The following is a 21,233-nucleotide window of genomic DNA, read 5'->3' on the forward strand; positions in this document are numbered from 1 at the left end:
CTTTTAATACATTTACGGATATGTCACTAAAAATCATCAGGAAACAATGTAACCACCAATATAACGAATTACTTGGAAATGGAGGAATGTTGTTAAATTGTAATGGTTATCAATTGAAGATAATTTAGCTTGTTAAAAATTACAGACAGGGCATTACAATTAGACTAAAGGCCTTCGCCATACCAGTATGTGTTAAAATACGCGCAAGAACATTATGCAACATTGGTAGTGTGAAACAATGAGTTAAACAAGACACCTTTTAAGACTTGTTTAGTAAGTCTTTAAATAAGCTATCATCAATACCAAAAATAACTGTTCATTTTATTTTCTGCAGAAAGTGAAATTCCAACTCTTTGATCTGCTTATTTTAATATGGTGAAGATTTCACTGTTCATACTCAAAACTCAGACCAAGGATGAATGTGTTCACCGTCTTCTTAACAAGTAATTTTAGTAAACCACGAACTACAATATGGTTTACTCATATTTAACTTTAAAGATATTAAACCTTTTCGAGGTTTTACTGCGGAGATAATTTAAGTCTTAAAAGAAAATGTTGCCAATAGTTTTTTGTTTTTTTATGTAACGTGATCCGAAACTCACAACTCACAAAAATATCATTTTTTCCCAATTCATTAGTTCTAGAACTAATTTCAATTCTTTAAGTTCCTGCGAATTATTAAATTTCATTTAATATACCTTCCGCTTTCAACATAGTTCAGATGTCAGATATCTAAAAAATTCACGAACAACGATTTTACGGTAAAATGCAGCAAAATCGGGAACACAATAAACGTTACAAAATAATTTTCCATAATGAAATAAACATATGCTGAAAGTTTCAAATTCTAACCATAGAAATTATTACATGATACCTATTACAATTCATAGAAATACATAAGTACCTAGTACCTAGAAATTTCGGTGATATCGGATGAAAAAATTAGGCAGCTAGGCACCCATTAGTTAGGTATGAACAGCCAGATGGCATCACATCTATTCCCCTATAGCAACATGTTAGGAAAAAGCCTCACCAAATGGGTAGCAGTGATGAAAAGAGAGAATATGGGCTATAAAAGTTGAAACAGCTTTTAAATGCTCATTTTTGTATATTTAACCGACACATGATAAAATTTACATTTCATTTAGTATGGTTTGTGTGGTTGAGGTTTGGTGTAGTAACATCTGTAGCTACTTTTTCTGTAGATGGATTTTTCACAATAGCCGTACAACTTCTTGTTGTAGCATTGGTGACAAAAATGTGTTCGCTGGGGAAAAACAACATAGCCACAGATTCCGTACGATTTTTCAAGTAGAATATACAACTCCAACAAAATTATGTGTTTGTTGCAAACACCATATCTGCAGTTTCTGTACCATCTCTTTGAGTAGGACCTTCTCTTCCAGCAAAACTGAGTACGTCTGTTACAAACACGGTAGCCACAAATATGGTATTACGTCTTTGCGTAGACGCGTCTTCGGAAGCAGAAGTGACTTCTGATGTTGTAGATGTTTTTTCCGCAATATCGATACTATTTTCTGCTGTAAAGTTTGTTTCAGTAGCAATAGTGTGTTGCAGAGCGACAACATTTGTAAGGTCCAACTATAAAGTAATGTAAGGTACGTTTTAAAATTACTTTCTGCAGTACTAGCCAGCTAAAGCAGTTGAGGCAATTTGTTATCAAAATACAAAAAACTTACATGTTCTGAAGTATGTAGAATATTCAAGATCAGTGGTTTCGTGTGTGGTATCCGGTTTTACATCTTCGGCAAGCGCCAAGGTACAAATCCCAACCAATGCTAGAACGATATAAATCTCATAAAATCAATAGTCCTTGTTTCACAGTGTGTTTTGGCATAAAACAAGAAATACCTACTTGATTGGCAGGTGTTTTTACTATAACCCTTCGTTTTTCAGGGTAATGTGCACACTCATGTAGTGATGCCACTAAATTATCGAAACATCTACCGCTTATTATGCATCCACATGCCTTAAGACTACGGCAGATTTTTAGACGTGTTTGAAACCTGTTAAGAAACATTTTGGATAGAAACAAATAATTGGATATTTACGTAACAATACTTTGCAGGAAGTAGTGCAGTTCTAAATATTATCTTTCTCATTGATACCTCATGATTCTTTAACATGTGATATTTAGATAACATCTGTTGCTCCTGTCAAGTATCACCTTTGCAATAACTCGTACTTTAAGAGGTGATAAATCTAATAAATGCTCAAATTTCCTGTCTTTCGAAAGTCACGATGACTGTAAACTTATTGTAAACACATATAGCTAAAAATGACTGATTTTTTTTAAATTAATCGGAATTTTCTATGAAAATTCAAAAAATGTATCAGAATTTTTAATTTATTCCTACATTCTTACTTGTATGCAAAACACTTCCCGTTTTTTATTCGCGAAATGGAAAATTAAAATTATGCCCTAGAGATCGCGTTTTAATCATAAAAATTTCTGGCTTAAAGTGTTTCCACGGTATTTCGACGCAATAAAAATAGCCATGTGCACATCCCACGTTTGGTCGCAGTAATCTTCAGTGGTTTTACACTTTGTTATTTTCGGTACGTGATAAGTAGGTTCTCATGATCATTACTAAATAAAACTTGAATGTTTTTACGTCTGTAATAAATTCTAGACAAATTTAAATGAGATAATAGTTCTGTTACTGACTAACTATTCTCAAATTATTTCTTTGTGGTAAAAGGAAATCTGTCATTTGAAATATAATTTTCATGCCTACACGTTTTTAAAAACTAAAAGAAAGAGAGAATCAGGCTCAAAAGGGTATTTTGGTGCATACAATTTATAATTTTTAGTACATAAATTTGCATTTCACCTCACAAAGGAATGCGCATGGCAATATCTAATTTGATAGGGTACTACCAATGATGGAGTCTTTGACCTTTCTGCACACTTTTTCTGCATGGTTGCTTTGCTTGATGTCCCCACTATAAAGTATGTAATGTTTCCGCTAAATTTGCAATAACGGCTAAAACTTGTTCATTGATTTTACGCGTGCATCTTGCGTGTATTAAAAGTACACTAAACAGCTGGTTTTCCCATAAATTTTGTTTAATCATAACAATCATATATCTCTACCACACTCCCTGCTTCGTATCTGTTTACATATGGACAATACACGGGAACTTTAGTCGTACTAAATCTAGGAAGGAAATGTTTGCACACTTTACATGTTGGTTGAAGTAGTGATAATTCGTTCACAGTATTATAAGTAAGACATTAAACAAAAAAAAAATAGAAATAGAATTTTGAATAATGCAAAGCATTTTCATGGGTATAAAATGTTAAGTGATTAATCACACCGACTAACGACATAGAAATAATATCGTATCACCCCAGATATTTCCTTTTTTATTGTATTTTCGATACGTATCAAAATGAAAATCCTAGTTTTCCGGCATTTATGCTGATAAAATACAACTTGCACAGCATTTTTACGACATTTTTGATTGATTTATTGATAACAATATAACCTATTCGCCAATTTAAATATCTGTTAACTGTGATCTCCCCTACATATATGTTGTGACAATTGAACTAACATACTCTTCGTAATGTTCTAGCTGCAAATCTCCTTTATTGGGTTTAAAGAACAAGAAGAAGTTTATGACCTCATCCATTATCAAGAAGGATATGTGTTCTATAAGATAAGCGGCGGTGTAACATAATGTAATCTTTGCGAAATATCACATTGACTAACCTCCCTTACTTAGTATTTAACATCTTTTAACATCGTTAAAATAATTTAAATTGAGTAAATAAATGTGAGAATGTAAAACTTTTGCGTGACACCTCACTACCCATTACTCCCTATTCTCTTCAAAATTATCAAAATTTTATACTTATATAACACTTATATGACACTTATATATGACGGACAGATTTATTTGTCCTGAAAAAATTTTTCAAAGAAATTTACAAAGAGGAATCTTTCTAAAGCATTTATCTTTATAGAACTGTCTTTTTCATATCCCAAGTAAACATTTTGGTTAAAGTTAAGCTCCATATGACGGACATTAAAAGACATTAATGCCTTTCATTGACTTTCTTACTCCTAAGTATTGTTCTGCATGTTATTTCCTTAATCTGCTAGATTTCATCACTTGTATGCATAGGTTGCATCTAAGAAACTATTTTTGATTTGTTAAGTAACATTTCTGCTGCCAAACAATGAAAAAGGCTGTCGAGGGTCCATTACGCACTAAAAATTAGTTAACTTTATAGACACCTCTCTAAAACGGACAGAAATTGGTAGCATGCTACGAAGGTCCGGTTTGTAGATCTGCTATTCATTTTCTGTATGTTTCAAAGAGACTCTATTACGCACCTTAGTGTGTAGTAGTTTGGCGCTCAACTTAGCGTAACCGGGTTACATTTACTTGTGGCGTAATCGGCATTTAAACGCGGGTCCCTCGGCTAGTCCCTTTATTACTAGATTTTTTCTGTCAGTGTGTTGGAAATGGTTGCGCGAAGCTTTATTCTGGAATAGGTAATTGACTGAGTAACGTCCCTGTGAATTTTTGCGAGAATTAACAACTAGTGTTAAAAAAAATCACAATTTTCTTACCTTATTCTTACAATATGACACTTAAGTATCTTTAATTAAGACTTGTCTTGTCTCTATGTCCACTGTATTTGTTGGATCGAAAAAAAATTGACATTTAAAACTGACAAAGAAATTTTGCTCGTGTCATAAAATACCGGAAACCACCACGGTTATATCATTTCTTTCAATACAAGAACATTTCCAACTTATGCATGACAAAACTTACTTTCCTGTATTGTTTTGTTTGTCCTAGTAATTTCTCATTTCAATTTGTAAAATATTTTACAATGTAGTCTCTAAAAGAATGTTCGCAAAATGGGGAAGAAGGAAGTTAAAGAGACAGGGAAAGATCTCGTTGATGCTTGGCACACAAAAGAAAGTACTTGTAAAGTAATTTAAACATGCGATCAGTAGCAATGAAAGTAAACTACATTATGACATGAAATTGTAATAGCTCTGACGCAATCTAATTAATTCGCAGAAGGAATGTAATCGACTCTGTAACTACAGCTTGAAGACACCCAAATAAACATAATTTCATCAACCCAACGCTAGCTATACATTAATGCTGCGTTACAAGGCTAAACGTTTCCTCTTGTTTCACAGAGCATGCATCTTTATGATTTTTATTTTCCATACTCTTATGCTAAAAAGTTACATAGGTGTGAGCAACACATCAGAAGTCTCTTTTATACGAAATAAGCGTCTATGTTTATTTTCCTTACGAAAAAATACTTTTTGGTGAGAAAATTGACATAAGAGATACATAATTGAGAAGAAGGAGAAAGAAAGGAAAAATTACGCAACAGATTACGTTCAAAAGCGAGCTATGCACTGCAAAATAGGTGGAAATGTCGGTGATGCTTAGGTGAGGCCACGTCAGCATTCCATTTTTTTCTCCTAGCCAACCTTTCTGCACTTTTAAGGCGTCTGATATATTTTCATGCTGATAACTAAGCTTTTTTGGTACTCTAATAACAAACTTCTTTCTGTATGTTCACAATCAGGATCAGCATCACAACATTCCTCGTAAGCTGCAAATGCCCTGTGTGTTAAAAAAATAAATAAAAATAGTTCTGCTAGCTAATGACTGGCTATCCTCTATATACTATTTAACCTATGCCAGGATATTGTTCTCCATAAATTCAGCTCAATAAAATTACAGCAGCAGAGTTTGCTCCTCGTACCTGCCTGCAAGCTCTTCATCACTCCCCACAACTTGTTTTTTTCGTATAGAAAGAAATTTTGTAAGTTCCAGATGACTCCATAAACTTGAAATCATTTAACGTAAACTTGCTTAGTAAAACTGGCTCACAACTTGAATTACTAGCCATGACAACAAACCAGCAATAAGCAGTGAATGCACTTGACTGCTGCTGCTAACTTGCCTTTTGCGCCACCGAATAGCTCAAAATTTTCGTGAGTTTTCAGCACCGAGAGTCTCGTGAGTCTCGTCGAGATTGTAATACCGTGTATTGTAGTACTGTGTATTAAAACATACGAGACTAATAATTTTTAATTACAGTTTTTGTTACGCAATTTAGACCTTCTCGATGGGTACGATGATTTTTGTGCGAAAATCCTCAGAAAAATAATTATGCTAATTTATTGATTTAGTTCCATACTACAATTGTGGCACTTTAATAAGCTTCACTGCTTCAGAATTATTGGATAGCTGGCACTTTAATTAGTGTAACATAGCATAATTGCTTAATTCCTTAATGGAAATCGCTTTATAATTTCATAGCTAAGATCAATGGAAAGAATTACTTAATTAACATTAGCTAATTAAAAGGCGAACAACAAAACTACCGCATTTTAACACTTATAACAACAGTCCACACATACCTCAAAAGGTAAATGACAAACACGTACTTTATTGGAGATGATGCACGAAGAAAGCAGCAATTTAAACCTACCTGAAGTATCCTTTTGTAAAAATAATTAACCCTATTCAGGGCGGGGTTTATAGGGCCCTGCACAACCGTTACTTAAAAAGTTCCTTAGAAATCCGCAGATTTTAGTACAGTTGCTTATAACGTTGTTGTTTGCAATGTTATGTTTAAAAAATATGTGGATGTTGTCTTCATTGCATTTTCACATCTTTTAGTAAACAAAGAAGTTAGAATTTAGAGGGGAGAAATATAGATATTGAGTGCAGAAATAAATAATTATTAAATGCTCCTTTTGTATATATTTGACCAACAACAATGATCGACACCTATGATATGATTTACAATACTTCATTTAGTATGGTGTGTATGCTCGAAGTTTGTTGTACTGACATCGGTAGCTACTTTTTCGGTAGATAGATTTTCCGCAGTAGCCGTACAATTTTTTGCTGTAACATCGACGTCGGTGACAATAATGTGTTCGCTTGTGACAAACACCATATCCACAGATTCTGTACCATTTTTTCAAGTAGCATCTACGTCTCCAACAAAATTGCGTGTGCTTGTTGCAAACAGCATAACCACAGATTTTGTACCATCTCTTCGAGTAGCATCGACGTCTCCAACAGAATTGAGTATGTTTGTTGCATACTTTATATCCACATATGCGGTACCATCTTTTTGAGTAGCATCTTTTCTTCCAGCAAAACTGAGTACGTCTGTTACAAACACGGTAACCACAGATACGGTAATACCTCTTTGCATAGACGCGTCTTCGGAAGCAGAAGTGACTTCTGATGTTGTAGATGTTTTTTCCGCAATATCTATAGTATTTTCTACTATAAAGTTTGTTTCGGTAGCAATAGTGGGTTGTAGAGCTATAGCGTCTGTATGGTCCACCTAGGAGAGAAATATAAGATAAATTCTAATAACTATTTAATTCTAGTAGGCACTGTCACTGGAAAACACTGAGTAAACTTCCTATAAAAGCAGAAAACGAAGAACTTACATCTTCTGTAGTAAGTAGGATCTTCAAGATCAGTTAATTCGCTGGTACTATCCTGTTCTACTTCTTCCGCAAGCGCAAAAGCGCAAATGCCAATCAATGCAAGAGCTATGTACAGCTTCATTCTAAATAATAAATGTCGTTGTATAACAATAACTGTCGTCTAACACTGGATTTCTCCGTAGTTAAAAGAAAATAGATGCACTTACCTGTTTCAATACTATTGCCTCTCAGGGACGCAATGTAGAACTGCATGATATTTTCACCCTTTTATACCTTTTTGAAAAGTGCTTAATCATGAAGAGATGAAATGAATTTAATAAAATATTTACCGCTAATTATATCAGCACATGCTTTAATAAAGCTATCAAGACCACAGTTGAATAACAGACGTATAGGAAACCCATTTATGTTAATTGTCAAGGGAAGAAAATATGTTAAACAAATAAACGCAGGGCAGAAAGTGACAATACAATTTCTGTTTAACGGTTCAAGTTCTTTCGTTCTATTTTTAGTAGAAAGTTTAGGAAAAATTTGGCAGCGGAAGTATATGTTGTTAGTATTACGTCATGAGATTTATGTTGTAGTGTAGTGATATGTAAATATACTTTATAGTTTTGTCGTTTACAAACTGCATCTGCGCACGATGTTTTAGTAACAACAATGCGATCATTTTCGTTGTTTGAGTTCTATTTAAGTGACTAAGTACTATTTGTTTCAGATCTGCAATAAATATGCAGCCTAATTATTCTCGATAGATTAATGTTGCATCTAAAATTTGAACTTGCGAGCGGTAGGTCAGTAAAGCTAGATGTTGCAAAGGATGTTAAGTCATAAATTCTGTCATAAAGTAGTCAGTGATTTCTAAGTTGGTCTAATCAAATAACGTAAGATCGTTAGTCTCAAACTCTTGACCTGTCCCGATTTTTGCTGACATCAGCACGAATAATTTCTCTAAATTTCAGACTTTTGAGGCGTCCGACATGAATTATTATAGTGTGCGGGTCCGCTAGGAAATGTTACTAGCAAAATTTGGAAAGTTATTGACTTTGTAGCCTGCTGGTTGCGGCGTACAGGATATTTGAACCTTTTGACCGTGTATAAAAAATGGCAATTAAGCTGCTATTGTTTTATTGAGTTTGTCCACGATTGTAGTTACTTCTTGTAAAAAGATTTTCTTTTTAAAAAGTAGAAAGAAATAACTCCCTAACGTTTAATAGGTCAAGTATTATTCCAGCATAACCTAATAAAATGACAACTGCATGACAACTTTAAGTCCTGTATGCCTTTCATTGCAAAATTTGAGTCAATTTATTGCACTGATTGGTACCCATCAGCTGATTTTAAACTATCCAGTCCCTATGTGTAGCTCTGTAAGCCTATTACCTTTCCAGAATAGAAGTGAAAATTCATTTTTTCTTAAGAGATTACATATTTAACCCTTAGAGAGTAAGAAAATATGACTTTTGATTGTTTGAATCTATTATTATCTGCTCTTTAAGTGCTACAATTAGTGCTATCTTTTATAATCCAATTATTCCGTAAAGACAATTGTGGTGTGTTAATGTTGCTGAAACAACCATGCGCCATGTTGACGACTGGTCGACAATCATTACATATTTTACATAGTAATATTTTCAGTAGGTGATAAGTATATTCGTTTTATTATATTAGATAACCATTCTTTTTTATATCGTTGGATGAATGATTAAGAATGTCAAGGATGGTTTTTTGAAGATAGGCACGATAGTCGAGAGATTTAGAGCAAATGTAGCGTATCCCAGAAACTGTCGTTACTTCCGTATACGCCTTTTTTAGGGAGAGAAAAGCATATTAAATTGCTCGCTTTGTAACGATATCAGGTTCCCAAAAATGTAATCAAAATTTTCGGTTGATTTAATTATAAAATAGTCTATTAGTCTATATTCGCCTTCTTTAGGGGCAGAAATTTATTTTGAATTGCACACTTAGCAATGATAAAACTTACCCAAAAATGCTAATGTAATCAAGATTTTTAGCTGATTTAATTATGGAAGATTCTATTGCTGCGCCATCGAAAGTAATTATGCAATGTAAATTTTTTCTTTGTTTGTTGTGCATTTTTAGCAGGGAAGGTATTACCTTGAATATGGTTTTGTTTTATATCAAAAGTAACGTTCAATACATTCAACTGAAAATAAGGATATTAAATTTCGTTCTAAACTAAAATGATTAAATTTTAAGCATATGGTGAAACAAATTTCAAGTTTCTAATGATGTCAAAGAGAAAGTGCTGACATAAAAAATTTTTTTTGCTACTATTGTGTTCTTTTATGACGTAGTATAAGTAAAATGTGCAATGTTTGATTCAAATTTATGGAGAGGGAGGTCTTAGTATGTTTTAAATATTATTGACCGAATAGGGTATGGTTGCTTCTTCTGGTAAACCTTGAAGCTTTTTTGTAATAAGGATGTTACTTTTTGTCATTCTTTATATTCATTCGATCCCCTTAAAGTCTCCAATTTGTAAAAATTAGGAAGAAGGAAGTTAAGATAACAGAGAAGAAAATAAAGATGTCTCGTTTTAGAGCATGTCTGCATTGGGAAAAAGTACTTGTGATGTAATTTAACATCCATTACCACACTGATTACAACAATGAAATATTTAGGAACATTTCTTAAATATTTAGATAAAATGATGAAAACAAAAATTTTAACTTATATGAAATACTGCATGTCTTTTAAAACATAGGTAAGAAAAGTTTTCTCAACTCAAAAAATGTATTTAATGCAGAACTTACCACTTTAGGTATTTTTTTTTTGGTCATTGATCGGCTGTTGATCAAAACTAAACTAAAAATGTTGTCAAAAGGCACGAAATTAGCTGCACATTCCAAGGTCTTCTATAGGTATATAATGTTGTTTGCAAAATCACTTCTGATTGTTATGTACTTTGATGCATGACAATGCTTATCTTGTAATCTTAAACAAAGACATTGTGTCTGTTAACAGAAACATTTTAAAGGAGAAAGATCAGTTTTCGATAACCTTAGCACGCAGTTTCATACTTGGAAATAACAATGCTTTGTGTAAAAAAGTAACCCTTACACCGTTCATTTTCAACATAGATTTAATCGCCTGTGTTAACTGAGGTACTTTGTAAAAACTTAACCTCCAGTAGCATTCTCTCGATTTTTTTTCAAGAAGTAGGAGATAATCCTGCATTACTTATAACCTTAATCAATTTGTAAAGCACAAAATTATTTAGCAAAAGTTGTTAATAGTTTTGTACGTAAATCACGTCGTAAGAATATGAAGTGTAGCAACGAGTCCGAATCTAAAAATACAATGCTACACCTGATGGGATAAATTCGTGATGAAGTCATAAAAATAAATAAACAATGCAAAAGGCTTTGGCGATTTAGTATTACAATTCCAAACATGCATTTTCATCATTTTGTGAAACAGCGTATCGTACTGATGCGCTGTTTTGCCACTTTTCGTTGCTAACGAAAATACACAAATACACCATTTCTTATCATTTCTTTAGATTTAGGCCATTTCCCGCAAACGTTGGAAATACGAAAATACTGTAGGTCACCTACTTGTTCTTTAAGGCCCATTCCATATTTCATTATTAACACGCCCTTACTTAAATACAACCTCGAATCCAGGGCCTGTAGCGTTCTTTTGATATGAGGATGAAACGCGTCCATCCTCATATCAAAAAAACGCAACAGGCTCGGGGTTCGAGGTTGACTAAAATACACTTTGCTTAGAATGATGATGCTTAACTGTTGCATAGCTTCTCATGATCTCTTTAACACAATCAGCACTATCAGAAAAGTAATGTGTTCAAATTGCATAAATAAGTGTTCCAAGAAGTTCTGCAAGCTTAACATGCTAGAAGAAATGTTCATGAAACAAGAAAAAACGGTCATTGTTTCTTAATACGTTTACTGTAATATTTGACTATAAATCATCAAGAAACAATGTCATGAAGCCACCAATTTAATTGATTGATTAGAAATAGGAAAATTTATCATTTGCAGAAAGTAAGAGCCCACTTCTTGGATGTTAAAATAGTAAAATTCTTTCCGGCAAAATGATGTTCATATAGTTCTTGCTTCATATAGTAATTTTCTTTCTGAGACTTAAATAGAATTTATATAATATACCATCCGGTTTCTACATAGTTCAAAAGGCAGAATGTCTAAAAATTTTCTGAAAACCGATTGCAGGGTAAAATAGACAAAATCGCGAAATCGGGAAAATACCAAACTTTACAGAATAATTCTCTATGATGAATAAACATATGTTTTAAGTTGCAAATCCTAAGCATAAACCCATTGGAAATTATTACATGGTACGAATTACAGCGATATCATAGAAAATTAAAGTTTTGTTTTAAGTAACACCTAATATCGAGAATTCTGGGAGATATCGGACCCAAAAATTAGGCAGGCAGTTGTCCATCAGATAGCTATGAAAAGTCAGGTAGCATCAACTCTATTCCCCATAGCAAGAAGGAGTTATGAAAAACATCAATAAAAGAGATAGAAAAAGAGAATATAGGCGATAAAATAATTTAAAACAGCTTTAAATGCTCTTTTTTATATATTTAACCAACACCTAATAAAATTTACAGCATTTCATTTAGTATGGCTTGTATGGTTGAAGTTTGTTGTAGGAACATCGGTAGCTACTTTTTCGGTAGATGGATTTACCGCAATAGCCGTACAATTTCTTGCTGTAACATCGGCGACGGTGACAAAAATGTGTTCGCTTGTGACAAACACCATATCCACAGATTCTGTACCATCTCTTCGAATAGCATCGACGTCTCCAACAGAATTGAGTGTGTTTGTTGCAAACACCATATCCACAGATTCTGTACCATCTCTTCGAGTAGCATTTACGTCTCCAACAGAATTGAGTGTGTTTATTGCAAACCCCATATCCACAGATTCTATACCATCTCTTGGCGTAGCATTTACGTCTCCAACAGAATTGAGTATGTTTGTTGCAGACTTTATATCCACATATGCGGTACCATCTTTTTGAGTAGCATCTTTTCTTCCAGCAAAACTGAGTACGTCTGTTACAAACGCGGTAGCCACAGATAAGGAAATGCCTCTTTGCATAGACACGTCTACGGAAACAGAAGTGACTTCTGATGTTGTAGATGTATTTTCCGCAATATCGATAATATTTTCTGCTGTAAAGTTTGTTTCGGTAGCAATAGTGTGTTGCAGAGCTATAGCGCTTGTATGGTCCACCTAGAAGAAGAAAAGTAGGAAAATTCTAATAACTACATAATTCTAGTAAGTACGGCCACCGAAAGACACTGAGTAAACTCCCTATAAAAGCTGCAAACAAAGAACTTACATCTTCTGTAGTAAGTAGGATCTTCAAGATCAGTGGATTCGTTTGTGCTATCCTGTTCTACTTCTTCAGCAAGCGCAAAAGCGCAAATGCCAATCAATGCAAGAACTATATAAAGCTTCATTCTAAATAAAAGTCGCATATAGTGTGGGATTAAGATAATTAAAAGAGTTTTGCGTGGTGCAAAGACACAACAGTGACGTTAAAGACCTAAAACACGGCCAAAGATAGTCTTGTACCTACCTTTTCTGCAATTGGTTGTGTAAATAGAACTGTGAATTGGAATGATGAAATGAATTTCGCGTTTCTTTTATACAATTATTTTTATGGTTCATTAATTTTATTAACGTTTTACGAGAGAAATTATCTGATAAATTAGCAAAAGCACGCGGTGTCTTTCGAATCAAACGCTACTGCAATTTCAGTTTTTCTGGCGCGCTTGTGATTACAAATTCATATTTCGCATTTTGTAATTTATATTTGTATTTTTTGGTCACTGATGAGACATTACTTTATTTGTCAAACAAAGAACACTGTCTCGGTAATTTGCCAACCATTAAATTGATGATTTGGCGCGTTGCAGATAACAATAGTTTAATGATGGTAATAAACTTCAGTATAACATTTCTTGACGTGGAAGCTTGAAAGTGCTCATGCCAGCGCTTTTGTAACGCGATTAGTTAAAGTTAAAATCTCATTATTCTTTTTCTTTGCAGCTATTGCCTGAAACAATAAACGTCCTGCAGCAAATCTGCGGTATATTTAGATTTGGGCCAAGATTTATTGATGACACAATGGGAGTCACCCGTCTCCTTCCGCAATCTCATTACACCTTGTTTAAAGAAAATATCCTTTACGCTTTAATTTGTAGGGACTTTAAGTCATTCTTAGAATGCGAAAGATTTACTAGTTTAAATTTAATAATTATTTAAAAAAATTGACTGGATATGGAATTGTGCAGCTAGTAGTGCAAGACCTGCACAATATTTGTCTTCAAACTACTCAGTCGGGAAGATTTATTTTGTGTTTTATTGTTCTGGCTGTAAAATAAGACAAATATATTTAGTATGGTGACATTATTGCAAAGTAAATCCTTTTTCTGGATAAGCTGCAAAATATCGACTTAATTTCTTCAATACAGACATCACTAGCGAGAATATTGTTGCAAAACTAATTTCGTGACACAATTCTAACGACACCAATAGAGCGGGGAAGGAAATTAGAAGAACGTGTGGGCATATTAATAGATATCAGTGGTTTACTCTATCTCTATTAAATGTTAATGACAATTTTATTGCCTGAAGAAATTAGGAAATGTTATTAAATTCTACAAATGATTTAATTCTTACGCTGCAGAAAACATCTACGAAGAAAGTTCATACAAAGCAAGTAAAGTAGTGGCACATCGTTTCTTTAAAACGTCATTATTAGAAGTGTAGAAGGGAGATAAGAGACATACAAATGTAGAAAGTTCTGCTTCTTCCCCAAAAAGAATTCAATAAAACAGTAATGTTCATTTCGAATGCGTTGTTGTCATTTGAGGCACGTGATTTTGATAGTGAATTTATGCCCGGTGCGGAGCACAAAAATCTGCGGGCGTTAAATGATATTTTTGGCCGGGCAATTTATGTTTGGATATAATTCCATATTGCAAGTGGGTTGTAAATAATATATTTAGACCCACCAACTTCTTATTTATGCCGGAAAAAATGGGCGTTACTGGGAAGATAGTGACCGTTATATTATTAATAATATACAATAAACAAAAATATTTCTTGTTCATTTCGATCTTTTTTGTGAGAAATTTTGAGTTATTTACAGTTAAAAATTTTCGAACAAACGCATTTGTTTACCTTCATGGTATTAGCTGGATTTTTTTTTTGGGGGGGGGGGCATAACGTTTTGCGAATAGCAAATAAAATAATATCTTACGGTTATAAATTTCGCGAAACTTGGCCCAAATTTGCGACAAACACGAAAATATATACCCATGTAAATAATATTACTATAAAGTTGTTTTAAGAACAATTTTTCGCATATATAAGGCACAAAGAAACCAAGCTACCTCAAGCCTAACTGCAAACTTGTTTAATTGTAAGCTAACAAAGTAAATTAAAACAAATTCATATTCACAAATGACAAATAAATCAAATCAAATCGGTGACGTTAAAATTTATAGTACTAAGGTTTCATAATTTTTGACATAGGCCGTTATTGTAACCATATTCTTTCCGGAGCTATTTAGGGGTCTTGGTTATACTAAGGGTTGATTCGCTACTCTGCACTCTGTAGTTTCTAAAATTATTTTTTGAAAGACATGAAAAAAGCAGGAAGGGGAAGGCCCTACCGCCATAAATTTCCCTTGTGTTGGGTTGTAAAAATCATTCCTCAAATGATTATTGTCAGCAATAAAATTTGCTGACGTCCGTAATTTTTACTTTTTAGGGATGCCTTGTTTAGCATATATTTTTACTGATATTTGCATAAAGTATTAAAATTAAGTTTGTACACTTTTTTTAATTTATACTTTTAAATTATGCCAGATAGGGGATTTTTGCCCCTCTCCTCGGGCATCAATAGGTAATCAAATGACGCCATTAAAATTGCTAAAAAATTAAATTTGTAAAGTATATTTGGTTTGTATTTAGCCACACTAATTTGGGAAACAAAAAATAATGTATCTATACTTAAAAGTCTCCTAAATCTTATAGAAACAACTTTAATATTTTTTTACAATAAAATTTTAAGAAATTATACTTAACTCAAAAAATTGGTTGCAATGGCAAAAAATCTTTCCTGAAAAATTAAAACGTAGTGACGTAAGTCATTTTTTTACCGCGTGGGTAACTAGGCACATCCTGGGACCAAATTGGGTGTAAGTTTCCAGACTTGGGTTCCCACATCCGTTTTGGAATGATCAGGTTGATGATGTCATCAAAATACCTTTAAACGTACAGCTCAAAATCTCTGCAATTGTTCCGCAAAAGTATATGACCTTGCACATTTTTTTATCAGGCAACGGGTATAAAAAATTTAAAAATATATATATTTTGTATTTTTGCTAATCTTTGCTGACGTCAGCGAAATATAATATTCTTATACATTCGTCAAATTACGTGATCCTATGCATACTATTCATCAGTGTTTTAAGCTCTGCACATGGGAGGCAACGGTTAAACAAAATTTGGCAACTGTTTTTCTAAGCACTGCTGACGTCAGCAAAATACCTAAAGCAATCTATTTTTCCATTGTTCCTCTGCCTAAGTCGATTTTTTAACGGGTCTTATCGACTAGTAACTTTTAAATTATTTGGGAATTTCTTTAACTTGTAAGAGTGATTTGTGAAATTTGCCCAGTATACCAGAGCGAAGTAAGCTAGGAAAAGGAAGTCTAGAAACCTGAAAACATTTCTTCTGCAAATTAGTTAAATTGCATCAATGCTATTACAAATCCATGACATAGACTAATTTTTACTTATAGTTAATGAGTGCATGTTTGAATTACTTTACAAGTACTTTTTTCCTAGCAGTCAATACGTGCCAAACAGCAACAAATTCGACATTTTCACTTCCTTTTCTGTTTTCTTAACTTTGTTCTTTCCTATTCTGCTAACATATTGTTTAGAAAGTACACCGTTATAAAAAAATCACAGTAAAATTGTTAATTAACCGAGATATTAGTTATGTCATGACGAACAACAAAACAAGGCAAAAAAAAGAATTTTGTCGACTATAAATTTGAAATGGTCTTCAAAACTTATGTTATGCAAATGATACCAGCGTGGTTGCTTTCGCCACATTTAAAAAAAATGTCCTAAAAGCTGAGGGACGATTTTATTAATCATTATATTCATGCTTCGTGACACGATCAGGATGAATTTTTTAGATTTACTGACAATTTTCTTGTGACTCCAGTTACAAATTCTGTCCCTCGTGAGGGTATATAATTTCATTTAGTTTTGTAGATTATGGCAAAATGCCAATTAATGAAGTCTTGCGAGAGTTTAATTGAAAGCAATTATAAAACACCATGCTCGAAATGTTCTTTGTTTGCTATCAAAATTATCAAGTTTATAATGTTTCCGCCAAAATTTGCAATTACAGCTAAAAAAATTGTTCACTGACTTTATGAACCTACTGAGCGTGTTGAAAGTAAATAAAACAGCTGGCTTGAACATGAATTAGGACGAAAAAAAATAATCATATATCGGCAGCCAATTATTGCGCTATCTACCTCTCTTTACATAAATAATAAAAAGTGACTAGTTGCAAAAAAGATTTTTTTTATATTATAAGTACATGGATAAAACATTCAGGGGGAAAACAATTATTTAATACACCTTTTCCGAATTAGTTTTTTTTTATGTACCGCTATATTTTTTAGCTATAAATTTTGTTCTAATTTACGTACTCTGCAACAGCCCAAGTTTCATATTAGTCTCAAGTATATCCTAGGTAGATATCCTAGTATTCCATTAATTAACAGAAGGAGCAGGTATTCTGACAACAAAACTTGACAATGTTACAACAAGAGAAAAATATTTATTGCATATCAGATTCATTCTCTGACATATTTTGTACTCCTTTTCATGTCGCCAAAAGTTGACCTATTGCATATTTTTTGCATATTCATCAGTGTTTATAGGATGAAGGCAACTTAACCCTACGCGGTGGAAATAGGTATAGACTACGCCCTGTGCTTTTATCTAGACGACTAGTCCATATAATCTTTCTCACAAAATATTTTTTCAACCGCAGTTCGTATTAGAACTACACACTTTTCATTTTGTTACAGAAAAGGAGTCCATAACAGACTTCGTGTTTTTAGAAAGCAGTTGCTAAAAACCAAAAATCAGTTGTGCTTACCGCTCAAAATACAAGAAAAAAATGAGAGAAGTTCAATAATAACATGTGGTCATGACCCAATGCATTATAAATGCCCGTTTTCCTTACACCACAAAGAAGGTTAATTAAACGTAATTTGCTAGTTAAACCATTTTTATTTCATTTTAACTTGTCCAGGGCTTATAACTACAAATACATACTTTTGGTGTGTTAATGACCGAGAGAATCTACTTATCACGTACTAAACAGAACAATATGTAAAAGCTCTCAAGTTTACTGCAACCAAACGTGGGAAGTGCACATGGTTTTTTTAATTGCGTTATGATGCCACGAATTTTTTTGGTCCCCAAAATAATAAGAGAAAAAAAGTATAGGTAATCAAAAACCTTATTTCCATTTCGGTTAAATGTGTTCTCAGTTATTTAGCTAAGACAATGATAGTGATACAAGAGGAATACGGATAGTAAATACTGTAAAGACTTAATAGTCATCAACGAATCACTTCCTTCGAAATATACCAACGTCATTGTCCACTTATTCTCTTCCTTAACAATGGGTAATAATGGGTTAAAGCACGTCTAGAAGTCCTCCGCGGTCTTGATAGCCATATTAAAGCACGTGGATATATAGTTAGTGGTAAATATTTCAATAAATTAATTACACCATTACCTGATTATGCAGTTTTTAAAAAGGTATAAAAGGGTAAATTTTGCACAGTTGTTCATTAATTACCAAAGGGTAGCAACAAAGACAGCTAAATACCAAGTAGGCACCTCTACTAGTTTTAGTTAGAATACATTGTGACGCAAAGCTTATTAGTATTATATGACATTTTTGATTTAGGATGAAGCTGTATATCGCTCTTGCATTGATTTGCATTGGCGCTTTGGCGCTTGCGGAAGAAGTAGAACAAGACAAAACCAGCGAAGTGACTGATCTTGAAGATCCTACTTACTACAGAAGATGTAAGTTTTTCGTTTGTATTTTTTTTTACGGTACAGCCTCATTGGTGTGAAGAATACAGGAATTACATATTTATGAAGAAGTTCCTTGTATTATTTTTATTTTCTTAGGTGGACCATACAAACGCTATAGCTCTGCAACCCACTATTGCTACCAAAACAAACTTTACAGCAGAAAATACTATCGATATTGCGGAAAATACATCTACAACATCAGAAGTCACTTCTGTTTCCGAAGACGTGTCTATGCAAAGAAGTATTTCCGTATCTGTGGCTACCGTGTTTGTAACAGACGTACTCAGTTTTGCTGGAAGAGAAGATGCTACTCAAAGAGATGGTACAGAATCTGTGGATATAAAGTATGCAACACCCATACTCAATTCTGTTGGAGACGTAAATGCTACGCCAAGAGATGGTACAAAATCTGTGGATATGGTGTTTGCAATAAACACACTCAATTCTGTTGGAGACGTCGATGCTACTCGAAGAGATTGTACAAAATCTGTGGTTATGCTGTTTGCAACAAACACACTCAATTTTGTTGGAGACGTAAATGCTACGCCAAGAGATGGTACAAAATCTGTGGATATGCTGTTTGCAATAAACACACTCAATTCTGTTGGAGACGTCGATGCTACTCGAAGAGATTGTACAAAATCTGTGGTTATGCTGTTTGCAACAAACACACTCAATTTTGTTGGAGACGTAAATGTTACTCAAAGAGATGGTACAGAATCTGCGGATATGGTGTTTGTCACAAGCGAACACATTTCTGTCACCAACGTCGATGTTACAGCAAAAAGTTGTACAGCTATTGCGGAAAGTCTATCTACCGAAAAAGTAGCTACCGATGTTACTACAACAAACTTCAACCATACAAGCCATACTAATTGTCAGGAAAAATTGTCTTGTAAACTTTTTGTTAGGTGTTGGATAAATAAATAAATATTGAATATTCAAAACGCTTTGTTTCTAAATGCAATTATTAGAAAATGGTTCTATAGGTCGACGTTTGTAGATGCCTTTTTGGTTGCTCATCGTCGTTGTCTCTTGTTATCGCGGTAACAAACTAACTACATTGTTACGCCGGGAAAGCACAATGAAAAGTTTTAATTCCAAAAAACAATGTGACAAAAAAAATTAAGGATTGTTTTAAATTTAGTCTAAAATAAATTTATACGTCAATTACCCACGTTTGTAGAAAAGGTATGCTTTACTGAAAAAATTACAATTGACAATCAACACGTATAACCAAACTGCGGGTCTGTGAATCTTTAATTGTCTCAGGTCTGACTTGAATTCTATTATTGATGTCAAAACCTAACGCTAAATGAAATCGGTATGGATTGAGTTTATGGAAAGGTAGAAAAGATATATAGATAGTAAATTAGAACTCAGCTAGAGAAACTCTAGGAAAATTCAAAATAAGATTTTTCTGATTATTTGCATTTCCTTCCACAAAGGAAAGAGTATTCAAAATCTGTTTACCCCATTAGCATTTACGGCCGCTACATCCATAATTGTACTTTCATCTTCAACAACTTTTATGTCTATTAATAAAATGTTCATAATTCATGATGATTGCTTTAGACTCCAGAATGACAAGGCAATAAACCTTTCCCAAATTTCTTAATTATGCCAAACTCAAATAAAGAGGTTGATACTAAAAGTGATTCTTATCCCTAAGTTTCTTAACAAAAGGTAGAACAAATTACCTAATTTCGTTAATATTTCTTTTCGTTAAGTGCCTCAACTCCGAGGTTAAAGTTACGGTCACACCCTTCATATAGCGAAGCTTTCCAAGAATAGCCTTGTTTTCAAAATAATTATTTTCTTAAATGTAAATAAAATCCGGCCAGAATGTTATATTGCTCTAAAAACTTCATTTTTGTCATGATAATTTAATATTTTATCTGAATATCCGTATTTGAAGAGCACAGAACCATTATAACTTTTTTAATGACTTCATAATTATTATAATTTATAAAATTCAGGAAGGTGTATTAAACACAATATCATGCGCACAAATCGAGACAAATCATCTACCAACTGTTTACCAATTGGCGAGTGTCAATGAAATGTTAATCGTAGTAATTTTAGAGTGGACCAGTTTTCTAGGTTTTTTTCTTAGTTTTGTTTATAGTTTTTTTACTACTTTTTGCTTTTGTTTTTATTGTAATATGATAACTACCAAGAGGACGCGGCGTCAAATGCCAGTTTAAACGACGAGTAACTGTGCAACCTGCCGTTGAAAGCCAAGTGGAGCACTTAAAAAGAGCTGCAAACTGTGTTACACATTCAAGTAGTACTTTACTTTAGGTATGTAGTATGTGGCAAATCGTGTAAAGCACAAACGGGTGTAATATGTTTGATTTTACGAAATAAGTTTCCGTTAAAGATGAATCGTCACATCAAGCTAAACTGTTAGTAAAGGGACACCGTGTTGCACATGCTAAAAGACGTAATACATAAAACAGCCTGTTGTTGCCCAGTTCAGCTAGAACAAAAACTCAGCCATCTTATTTTGCAGAATATGTTTTAATGACAGTAATAAAAGGTGTAGCTATCTAACTGTATTT

The 21,233-nt window shown here is 33.4% G+C and overlaps 2 protein-coding genes across 2 annotated transcripts; both read right to left on the minus strand.

The window, feature by feature from the left end:
* Positions 1-6,375: 6,375 nt before the first annotated feature.
* Positions 6,376-7,723, minus strand: LOC130641275 (uncharacterized). Its single transcript, XM_057448013.1, has 3 exons — positions 7,694-7,723; positions 7,488-7,609; positions 6,376-7,378 (listed from the first exon to the last, which is right to left on the minus strand). Exons 2-3 carry the CDS (start codon positions 7,606-7,608, stop codon positions 6,834-6,836), a joined length of 666 nt encoding a protein of 221 aa, XP_057303996.1. The 5' UTR covers position 7,609; positions 7,694-7,723; the 3' UTR covers positions 6,376-6,833.
* Positions 7,724-12,075: 4,352 nt separating this feature from the next.
* Positions 12,076-13,163, minus strand: LOC130641278 (uncharacterized). The gene is made up of 2 exons (XM_057448015.1): positions 12,852-13,163; positions 12,076-12,742 (listed from the first exon to the last, which is right to left on the minus strand). The coding sequence occupies exon 2, from the start codon at positions 12,605-12,607 to the stop codon at positions 12,116-12,118; it is 492 nt and encodes a 163-aa protein (XP_057303998.1). The 5' UTR covers positions 12,608-12,742; positions 12,852-13,163; the 3' UTR covers positions 12,076-12,115.
* Between the last annotated feature and the right edge of the window lie 8,070 nt (positions 13,164-21,233).

Source organism: Hydractinia symbiolongicarpus, chromosome 4 (assembly GCF_029227915.1).
Source record: "Hydractinia symbiolongicarpus strain clone_291-10 chromosome 4, HSymV2.1, whole genome shotgun sequence".
NCBI lineage: Eukaryota > Metazoa > Cnidaria > Hydrozoa > Anthoathecata > Hydractiniidae > Hydractinia > Hydractinia symbiolongicarpus.

Bases quoted from the DNA above. Each gene is read 5' to 3' on its own strand.
- LOC130641278 (XM_057448015.1), bottom strand. From the start codon at position 12,607: ATGCAAAGAGGCATTTCCTTATCTGTGGCTACCGCGTTTGTAACAGAC.
- LOC130641275 (XM_057448013.1), bottom strand. From the start codon at position 7,608: ATGAAGCTGTACATAGCTCTTGCATTGATTGGCATTTGCGCTTTTGCG. The intron at 7,379-7,487 runs GTAAGTTCTTCG...TTTCTCTCCTAG, and splicing joins TCCTACTTACTACAGAAGAT to GTGGACCATACAGACGCTAT.